This window comes from Echiichthys vipera (genome assembly GCF_963691815.1).
Source record: "Echiichthys vipera genome assembly, chromosome: 2".
Lineage (NCBI taxonomy): Eukaryota > Metazoa > Chordata > Actinopteri > Perciformes > Trachinidae > Echiichthys > Echiichthys vipera.
The window spans coordinates 18,666,095-18,677,185 of NC_139827.1; the positions used below are offsets into that span (position 1 = coordinate 18,666,095).

The window sequence follows — 11,091 nt, forward strand, 5'->3', positions numbered from 1 at the left end:
GAATTCTGATCTAGGAAATAACAGACACGTGGGCTTGAATCAATGTGACTTTGACTTGAGTCGACTCAAGTCACTGTTTTGATGACATTCAACCTGACTTGAAGAAAGGTACAGTAAATGACTTGAGACTCTACTTGGACGTTAAAGCCAGATACGGTCAATTCTCTCACAACTCCTTAGCGTTAGTCTGATGATGATGATGATCTGATATCACTGATCGACCCAATCGCCAGAATAAAACAATGGCATTTTGATTAAGAAGAAATGAAGAAATAACATTTTATAGCCTTAAGTTATTTGATTACATTTATTTAATATATATTGCTACAAAACTTCTTAGGCGAGACAGGATTGTCAATCAATGAACAGGTTATGTATTCTTGCAAGAAGGAGCAGAGTTATCGCACATACAGTTATGTTCACAGCTCAGTAATGCTTGAAGCTTTCCTCTTGTAGCATTTTTATGCGTATAGTCAATACTCAATAATTTTAATACTAATTCATTTCATTGTCATTGTCTTTTTGAACAGGTTGGATAAATTGGCCAATAATATTATTGTTAAGACAGGTGCTAATATCTTGTCTTTGCTCTTTATAAGCTTTGGAGCATTATTTAGCGATGGTTGGTACCAGTGGGTTCATTAGATGTAGTTTCATGTGATACCAAAATCATCACCCTATCCCTAAAACTGAGCCTGCTGCAGTCTCTTAAAGAGAAAATACGGCCAAGGTTAATGCTCAGGTGAAAGCTTCCAGGAATTCACTCTTTTTTCATTTTAAATATTTACTTTGAAGGCACAGTGTATGGTGAACTTTGATTTGTTGACACGTTTCAAACTGATAACAGTGTCCACATTAAAAAATAAAAAAAAATCAATAAATGCATGAATGAATAACCTTGTGAAACGAGCGTGTATAAGAGCTGGTCTTTCTCTGGTCCAGCACATGAAGGCAGAGGAAACAGGCTGACACTGAAAGAAGAGATTCCTCAGGTTTGTTTTCAGCCTCCTTTTCCTTGCTCTTTTCTCTCATCATCTTCTTCATCCTGTGGAGTACCACGGTCACTGTGGCTGCCCTGCTCACATCACCTTTCTTTGTAATTGTTTGTAACTGTTGTGATTACATTTCCATATTTACAGCAACCAACCATCATCTTTAAAATCTACATAATATCCACCACAAGGATGCAGACTGTAACACTACTTGTTTGTGCCATGATGGCTCTGTCGAGAGCTAATGGGGACGGTGAGTATTACTTTTTGTGTAGTTATAAGCAAGCAGAATTTTATTCATGTGTGTTTTTTGCTTTACAGAAAAGCAAAAAATCACTGAAACCATACATATTTAACTAGTATTAAATGCATGGATACACAATGTGCTGACAAACATGAAATAAAAAACTAAATCAATTCTGTTCTACAACAAGAACACAGTAACTGAGAGAATTCAGATTGGTATCTTAATTGTTTCACAATATAAATGATACAAGTCCGATAATTACACATGTACATAGAAACAGCATGTTAAATGATCAGAGACTGACAGCTTAGCAGCTAAAGCAGGAGAGATCTTATCTAGTCTAAGCTAACACTAAATATACTTATTTATTTTGAGAAACCAACCTAATGATCAATTCAATAATTCAGTTTGAGTTTCAGTTACTTGTGGTAACTCTTCTCTGTTTGTCCTCAGAAGACACATCTGCCAACGCCACTGTGCATGTAGTACACGATGCAAACAACACTGTCCTATTTGCAGCGAAAGCTTGTCCGGGTGGATGGACTACATTTGAGGGTCGTTGCTTCTTTTATGAGACGACAAAAAGGAGCTGGGCTCAGGCTCAGGTAATCAGGATCATATGGATATATGGATTCAGATTGCTTTTAAACTGTTCTGGTGGTATTTGTCTGGAATGCCTGTGTAATTGACATCTCATTTGACTCTGCACGTCAGCTACACTGTCAGTCCCTGAGTGGAAACCTTGCATCCGTCCACAGCGCTGCTGAGTATAATCACCTTCAGCAGCGTACATCTGAAGTAGCGTGGATTGGAGGCTCGGATTGCCAGGAGGTAATATTTCACTACACATGGTTTTGATGGTGCTGACAGAATTGAGTCATTTTTTTTGCTATTTTTTTTTATTATACATATATATTTTCTTTTCTGTCTTCTAGGCAAGTGCTTGGTTCTGGGTTGACGGAACACCTTTGGATTATCCCATCTGGTGTCCATCGCAACCTGATAACACTAGAGAGGAGTGCTGTATGGCGATGAATACTGGAGGTAAAGTTAAAGACTTTTTTGTTAGTTAAATAAGTGACTGTCCTAAGAGATGTATGTACCTAAGAAAAAGTACTGGCATCTAGCTTAATCAATAATAACACATCATCATGTTTTTGTTGATTTTGGTCTACTTTGTATTAATAGTGTTACACTGGAAAATACCTAAAGTTATTAAATAAGTATTTCCCTTTGAGATGTAGTGGAAAATGGAAAAAATACTGAAGTAAAATACAAGTACCTCTAAAATATATATTTAAGTACAGTACTTTAGTAAATGTATTTAGTTACCTTTCCTCAGTGAACAACACACATGGCTCTGTTTAGAGTAATTATAATCTCATTGTTGGGATTCATCTTGAAATCAACTTTCTGATTTTCACATTTGAACCACTTTTGTTCTTCAGTTCATATGTAACTTTTTCTCTCATCAGTGTCTATTATATTATCATGACATGATCATGACAGTTTAAATTTTTCTGTTTTAATTGTGTGGTTCTGACTGACTTTTCTGTTTTTCATGTTTGCAGATGGCAAATGCTGGGATGACGTAAACTGTAGTAACCTGCACCCATCATTTTGTGCCAAGAATCCTTAAAACTTCCTGCCTGCACCACCATCAATCACACAAACACTTTGGTGGGCGTGTGATTGTGTGTACGTTTGCATACTCGTCTGTGTTGACAGCCTCATGTAGACCCTGATGGTTCACACATTTAATTATTTGCTGTTGTAAAATGAAAAGTGCTTATAAAGTATATGAGTGATGTTGACAGGAGCTGGAGACTTACTAAGTCCTTTTAAGGAAATTGCATTGTAATGAAAATTATGCTTTCACCATTATGGCAAATTAAAATCCTGCATTGAAAGAAACTGTCTTGAGTGTTGACCTACTTTCCTTTAACTGCACACTTAGAAGAATTACTTTATTGATCCTGCAACGGGGAAATTTAATTTTTTCACTCTTATTATTAATCATGTTACACACACAGGTCTGAAATACACACATGCACAAACAGGACCTATACATGCAATTAAGGAGAGATGTTAGAGTGAGGGGGCTGCCAGTGACCAGCGCCCTGAGCAGTTTGGGGTTTGGTGCCTTGCTCAACAGCACCTCGGTAGTGCCCAGGAGATGAACTGGCACCTCTCCAGCCACCAGTCCATGGCGAATTGATTATTGATCCATCATCCAAATGTGATGACTTTTTGCTGACATATTTTTGACCAACTACGTTATATACATTACTGCATACCAGGGACAAGGTTACTTGTGTAAAATACAAAATAACATTCCTTAAAAACGATGTATAGACCTCTTCAAAGTTGTAAACAAACATTGTATATCTGTCCAAGTTTATTTCCTGTTGCAGTGAATGACATCAACTGACAGGAAGTTGAAAAGGACTAGGGCTGTTGACTAGCAACTGAATTCTGTTAAAAAGCTCTATAATTCAATTCAATTTATTTACAGTGCTAAATCATAACAAAAGTTCTCTCAGGACACTTTGCAGAGTAGGTATAGACCACACTCTTTAGATGCCAAAAACACGTATACTTCCAAAATATCTGTCAGGAAAGAGTTCCCCCATTAAGAACAGTCAATTTATTGTTATAAAACAAACATTGGTTATAATTTTAGTGTGTACACAATAAACCAACACACTTGAGAGAAATACATTCTTATAATAGCTAATTTTGTTGAACATGAAAACATTGGCACCTGGAACGCAAAACTATAAATGAAAACTAAGGCCCACACTGACCTATTAATGGAGTATTTAGTTCATCTTTCAGGCTCATATTTGTATTTAAGGATGCCTTTTTCTAGAAAGCTCACTGGACATCTACAATAGCTAGACCATGGGTGTCAAACTGATCCAGTAAAGGGCCGTGTGACTGCAGGTTTTCATTCCGACCAAGCAAGAACACACCTGACTCGACTCAATCACCTGAACTGTCTTCACACAGTTGATTTGTTGGACCAGGTGTGTTTTTGATTGGTTGGAATGAAAACCTGCAGCCACACTGCCCTTTACTGGATCAGTTTGACACCCATGAGCTAGACAATCTAATGATTTGAGGAAATGATGCTAGCTTTGACATTCAGACAGCTTAAATCATGCCTCAATCTTCTGATCAGACAGTACATATACTTTTATTTTATACTTTAAACCCACTGTGGCCTGCAGGTCAACAAATCAAACGTGACCAAAAAAACAACAACAGAGGACAGTTGAATTGGAAAAGTTTGTATTTTTATTGGTCACAACAGGACATGATGAAAAATTACTCAGCTTCTTGCTCCACCACAGTGGTCTTCTCGCTGACGTATATGCCGTCCAGGAACTTCCTGATGTCCTTCTTCCTGACCGTGGTGGCCTGTTGGATCAAGGCCGCTGAAAAGAAACAAGAGCCGCATGTGAAGGGAGAGACCTGATCACATGCAACGATAGGCGGTTTACTGAAAACCTCAGTACCACAACAAATTTTGAATGTTGTATACTGAGGCCTGCTGGCCTGCAGAACATGAGCACTTCTGAAGAAGAGGTATTGTTTCTTCAGAAAACATCTAAGTAACTAGATGTAAGATGTAACTACAACGAGCATGCTGTTGATAATGACAAACTGAAGTCAAAAACAAAACACCTGGAGCAATAAAAACATTTGGCTGGGCAATAATGCCAATATTAGACTTTCAGTGAAACCCTTTTGTGGTGATAAAATGTTTCACTAAACTGTGGCCAAAATTATAAACGTATTGTTATAAACATGGGTTGCTAACTTACATGTAGACCTTTGATGTCAAGTATTGACGCCATTTACTGTACTTAAATCTCTTTGAATACACCTGACATGTTGGGATGCCATGTGTCATTACTGCAACAAGAAGTGAGCATTTAAGTTGATCCCTCCCAAAACAACTGTAGGTGTGTTATTATAGTAGTTAGTATAACTACTATTGTACCATTTCAGAAGTTACACAATTATACAAGTCAGTATCTCAGTTGAGATATGAATTGTATTTTCCAGATGCCAGGAAAATATCAATTAGAGCAGTCAGTTGCTTCAGTCATTTTACAACTATTGCTGCTCCTTCTCAATGTTATGTTTTTATGCTTTTCTGTGTCAGTTTTGTATTGTTTTAGTTACGAGGGCAATATTACAAACAATATATTTTACTTAATTCTTTTAAATAAAACAATTTGATATCTTTTTTAGAAAATAATCAGATAACTGGTTGAAAAACATTGTATTCTATACTGCCATGTCATAGTAACAATGAAATGTGTGTTTGCATTGCAAAAGAAAAAAAAAGCATGCAGAAATCTCTGAACAGAGACATTTAAGAAAAGAAACATCTTCCCCACCAAGACCGCACACAGTAAGCAACATGCAAAGAAAAGGAAAACGGAGAGGCTGCAAGGGAGGCTGCGACGGCATCATCTAACCTCAACAAGTGCAGTGGTATCTTTTATTGAGTTGATTCCACTACTGTTCCTTTCTCAGACACATAAATACCGTCCAAGAACTTTCGGATATCCTTATTTTTGACTGTTGTGGCCTGTTGGATCAGAGCAGCTGGAACACAGAAGGTTGGGATGATGAGCAACAACACACATGGGATCACAGTCATTACAGAGGAGGGTGGAGGAGAAAAAGATCAGACGAGGAATGGATATACACTAAGCTGGTTTTGGTTGTTTTGGCTCTGTACTGTTTCATTTTCAGCTTTAATTTAAAAAGGTGTTTACAACAACATATGAAGTGATTTTTATAGTAAAGCCCACACATTTTAGGGGACCAAAATGTATTTGACAGTACAAAAAAACTGTTTATTTGCCAGTACTGGTACTACTGCTACTACTACTTACTGCATTTGGTCTGGCTACAAGCTGCAAAACATCAGTTGACAATTTCTGCCCTGGCGATGCTTTGTCAGGCCTGTACAGCAGCCAGATTTACTTGCTGCTGTTTCATCAAGTAAAATGCATGCTCTGTTGGGACTGAGGTCAGGTGACTAAACCACTCAAGACCATTACACTGTAAACAAGTTTCTTTGTTTACAACTATTGTGTTGTTGGATTCATATACTGTAGACCAAAGCACCTATAAAGCTCAAAGTCCGCAGTCTGACTGTTAAATTATTACAAATCCAATGTTCTGAGCTAAAAAAACTAAAATGTGTCAGAGCTAAAAAAAACTAAAATGTGTCACAGTACTTACTTAAAAAAACACTAGTGTATACCAGTGCTCAGAGACTGGGTTCATGAGTCAGAGTGTAAGGGTGCTGTGATAGTATTCTGTTAAATACGTTTCAATGTAGAGAATAGAAGGGTGCTGGACATTGTTCTTGACATTATAGATAACTGAATTCAGTAATTGGCAAAGTATATCTGAGGCATTAGATCATGTATCATTTTTTAGCTTTTTTTTTTTTTACATTTAACTTTGCTTCTTCCTGGTTAAAACATTATTTTCCAGGATCAAAACATTATTCAAGTAACTTTTGCTCTTGGTGTTTACATGTCAGCACATATGTAACCCAGACTTTGCTTAACTGCAACATGCCAAAATAGTGTGGGAACCACTGCCTTCAGTCATCTGTGCATTAAAATAGTGCTCTGAAACTATTAATATAATTTTATCATATACATTTTACATAAATAATTGGCTGCAATGTGAGACTTCACAACGTGCATCAATGGTAAAATTATGACAGCACCTAAAATAGTAATACGAAGAGTACTTCTTAATATGTCAGGAAATTGTCAAATTCATGTTGAAAGTTAAGGGGAATATTCCATTTTGTCTGTAAAATGGAAGAAGGGGTTTTACATGAAAACAGGAGGTGACAGGATTGACTACAACACCATATGACTGATCTTGAACTAGCAGCACATAAATGTTTATAGATTTGGGGACAAGGTACCAGCCAATCTGCCAATACAAGGATTCTGTGTTTGAGTAATGCTACATTGAGCTTTAATACAGTATCAGTGAACTGAAATGATTATATCTGGAATCCCACGAATGAAATAAAAAACAATCCCCATCTTAGTTCAGAGTACAACTAGAAACGGAATATTTGGGTTGAAAACATTGGGAAGAGTCTCAGCGCGGGCAGTGTTATAAATCATTTCACTTCAATGTGTAGAAAAGCTTTGGAGAAAAAAAAAGGCACACTGTACCTGAGTTTGACACCAGCTCAATATCGTTACCCTCCAGCACCAGCTCGTCCTTCTGGGCAGCAGAGACGGCACAATTCACACCTGCGGAAGAAAGCGATTTCATTTTTTATTTGTACTATTGACAGACATGATACAATTACTGTCACACATTATCAAATCTAACAGGAAGTTTTAAAACAGGCTGCATTTCTACAGGGCGCTTTTAAACCTGAGGACAAGTCCATCACAATGTCTCATTTACCCACACAGATGGCGATGGGGATGCTGCATTTGGCATTTTTCCCCATTGTAATTCTGTTCTCCAGAATCTACCACATCACAGAAACTTCTACTTTCCCTAAAATATTTCAATATTCTTGGACCGCCCCCCACTACAATATTTCCATAACTTGCAGCAGACTCACCACCCCTCATTCTGACACGGCGGATGTACTTCTCTCCCAAGAAGTTCCTGATCTCCACCAGAGTTCCACTCTCCTGAATGACGACGTTGATGGGGAAATGGGCGTACACAGAACGCATTTTGTACCGGAAACCCTGCAGTCAGATTGAGATAGAGGCATTGAGCCAAAACATAAAAGGCAAACAAAAAAAATTGTTGAACCAAAAATAACCAGCCAGACAAAGGGAAACCATGACAACAACAAAAACTAATCCCTCCATAAAGGCTGGGCACAGATGTTAATGTAACAGTTCTGCAGCAGTACAATTAACCTTTGTCTAAACCGCAGACAAACTGAATTGAAACCTCACCAAAGTGACTCCCTTGATCATGTTCTGAACGTGGCTGCAGATGGTGCGGACTGTTGCCAGCTCCTTCCTGTTTCCCCACCATTTATCCACACGAAGCTGAGGAAACAGCAACTCACATCACTTTCATTGTCAACATCACTGAGACCTCTGGGATATTGCTGAGGCCATTTTAAACAAATTAGACATTTTTAGATAAAAATGGTCAGATGTACCTATTATTATCTGATAGAAAATAATCCTGGACTGCATTGAGCTGCCTTTTATAACCATTTAACGGCTGAATATTGTTATCCAACTTCCTATTGATTGTGTGAGTAGCAATTTTTCACTCTACAAAACATCACTTACAGTTCTGATTAGACTGTAATTGACAACCAGGACGAAGCTTAACTGAACATTCAATGAGCACATTAGCGGTTGTCTTTCTCACATCACGTCAGATTCATCAGGATTAAATAAACACAGAATCCCACAACTCACCCACTCCATTAGATTCATGCAAACTTTAGCTGCACCCTCTTTAGACAAAAGTATACATTGTAAACAAATGAATGAATACCATGCGAGCTGTGGTTTGAAACTAATATTTTCAAGGGCCTTAATTGTTGCTCTTTCAATACTTTAAGACACTGCTGACCCCCTGATATTAAAAGAGAACAACCCTTCATACCTTAGGACATAGACCAGTGCATTGTGCATCTGTTTGTTTATAATGAATAATTTTTCATGTGTTATTGTGGTGGTAGCAATATCTGATCTTGCCTAAGTATTGTAATACTTCAGTTTTACTTTATGAGTCACATGTGTGTTAACACAGGGTCAATGGTACAATGAAATGCACCAGATGAAAGAACACTCCATCAGTTTGAGCAAACAAGCCTCATTCCTCCTTACCTTCTTCTGTTTCTTGCCCAGCAGACTGAGCTCTAGGTTGATGTGGTTGAACTCCCTGACAAGTTTGCCACGGGGTCCCTTGACCGTCACCGTCCGGCCCTTCAAACTCACCACGACTACCAAAGAAAACACAAAAGGGTGAGAAGTCACACTCTAAACAGCTTAAATACCAGGTACATCACAATTATTCAGATAATGTGCATAAAATAAGTTTCTTACCATTGTCGGGGATGTCGACAGACTGACTGCTGAGAATGGTCTTCATTCTGTTAAAACAGACGGACAGGGTTTGTTTAATGCTCTGATGCTTGTTTGTTCCGCTTATTTGATATACAGAGCTAACGTTAAACTTCTGAAGTTGAGATTAAATGGTACAGAGTATCCAGTGATGACAGGTTGTACATCACACAACCACAGGATATTTAGTTTGATTTTAACAGATTTCTGACTAGAAACGGGTCACTTTTACGTTGAGCACTGAACCATTCAGTGTCTATCATGAGCCACTCTGCGTTATCTCAGCTAGCACTGGCGCTAACGGGAGGCTACAGCAGGCAGCTACACCGGTGACACCCATGTGTAACACTACACAGGAGCAGCTCTGCTACATTTTAACGGACGTAATAAACAGCTGAAACTACACCAATATTATCTTTTAAAAACAATAGCGTTGAACGCGCTGCGGCGCTTAACGCGTACACAGATACAACGCCAGGCCTCAGAAACAGCCCATCTATGGAAAAACAACCAACATATTTCTCGACAAACATAACGCAAAGTCAAAATACAGCTTTGGTTGTGTAACATAATACTGCCCGCATCTGGTAGATCAAAGTTAACCCAAATATATGTTTAATTGACACAGATGAAGTTAGATGAAACCTAGCAGCTATTTTTCAGCTATCCTCACCTCGCCGGTAGCAGAGGAAAGGAGGACGGAAGGACGTCACCACGCAATTGTAGCGCACGCACGTGCCGTCATCAGACATTACAAGTCAATCAAGGAGCTGCGTGATTATTTTCGTAGTAAATGTCGTTTATAATTATAACAGACATGTAGAAATGAGGAAAACACTGTAGCTCTTAAACCGGGAACACATCCCTGGTATACAGAAGATGGAGGACTAAACATGTCTAGATAAATAAATAAATTAAATAATAAATAAATGCATAAATGAATAAAATGATAGATAAATGCATAAAAACGAATAAATAAATGCATGAATAAACGTATGAATAAATGAATAAACAAATAAATGTATACATAAATAAATGAAATAATAAATAAATGCATACATAAATAAAATACCAAAATAAATGCATAAATAAATGAATAGATAAATTAATGCGTGAATAAATGTATAAATAAATAATAAATATATGCATAAATAAATGCATGAATAAATAAATAAACATGTAAATAAAATAATAAATAAATGCATGAAGAAATGTGTAAATAAATGAATTAAATAATAAATAAAGGCATAAATAAATGAATAGATAAATAAATGCATGAATGAATGTAGAAATAAATGAACAAGTAAATAAATGCATGAATAAATGCAGAAATAAAAACATTAAATAATAGATAAATGCATACATAAATGAATATATAAATGTATAAATGAATAAATTAAATAACAAATACATGCATAAATAAATGTATAAATAAACGAATAAGTAAATATTTGCATGGATACATGTATAAATAAATGAAAATAAATAAAAGAATAAATAAATAAATGCTTTACATTTATTCTCACATTTTTGTTCCCCTACATTTATTTATTTCTGTGTATGTATGTTAATGAGGTAGGAGGTCCCATTTATTCATGCGTTTATTTAACTATAAGTAAATAAATGCTTACTTATGCATGATTTGTATATATTTATACATTTATTTATGCATGTATTTATTGAGACTTAAGTCATGTTCAGTCCTCCATAACAGAAGATGGTTTAACGTCAGCGA

The 11,091-nt window shown here is 36.8% G+C and overlaps 2 protein-coding genes across 2 annotated transcripts; one reads left to right on the forward strand and one right to left on the reverse strand.

Moving 5' to 3' along the window:
• Positions 1 to 1,217: 1,217 nt before the first annotated feature.
• On the forward strand, positions 1,218 to 4,720 carry LOC310964238 (type-2 ice-structuring protein-like; the record flags this gene model as incomplete). Its single annotated transcript, XM_083937296.1, has 5 exons — positions 1,218 to 1,245; positions 1,693 to 1,844; positions 1,954 to 2,070; positions 2,175 to 2,283; positions 4,596 to 4,720. The coding sequence occupies 5 exons, from the start codon at positions 1,218 to 1,220 to the stop codon at positions 4,718 to 4,720; spliced, it is 531 nt and encodes a 176-aa protein (XP_083793422.1).
• On the reverse strand, positions 4,517 to 10,049 carry rpl9 (ribosomal protein L9). Its single transcript, XM_083937749.1, has 8 exons — positions 10,030 to 10,049; positions 9,339 to 9,385; positions 9,120 to 9,235; positions 8,226 to 8,321; positions 7,877 to 8,009; positions 7,473 to 7,553; positions 5,733 to 5,862; positions 4,517 to 4,679 (listed from the first exon to the last, which is right to left on the reverse strand). The coding sequence occupies exons 2-7, from the start codon at positions 9,382 to 9,384 to the stop codon at positions 5,756 to 5,758; spliced, it is 579 nt and encodes a 192-aa protein (XP_083793875.1). The 5' UTR covers position 9,385; positions 10,030 to 10,049; the 3' UTR covers positions 4,517 to 4,679; positions 5,733 to 5,755.
• Positions 10,050 to 11,091: the final 1,042 nt, after the last annotated feature.

Excerpts from the sequence above, each read along its gene's own strand:
- rpl9 (XM_083937749.1), bottom strand. The coding sequence starts at position 9,384 with ATGAAGACCATTCTCAGCAGTCAGTCTGTCGACATCCCCGACAATG. Across the intron at positions 9,236-9,338 it reads TGTCGACATCCCCGACAATG|TCGTGGTGAGTTTGAAGGGC; the intron begins GTAAGAAACTTA and ends TTTCTTTGGTAG. Across the intron at positions 8,322-9,119 it reads TGGGCAAGAAACAGAAGAAG|CTTCGTGTGGATAAATGGTG; the intron begins GTAAGGAGGAAT and ends CTGTTTCCTCAG.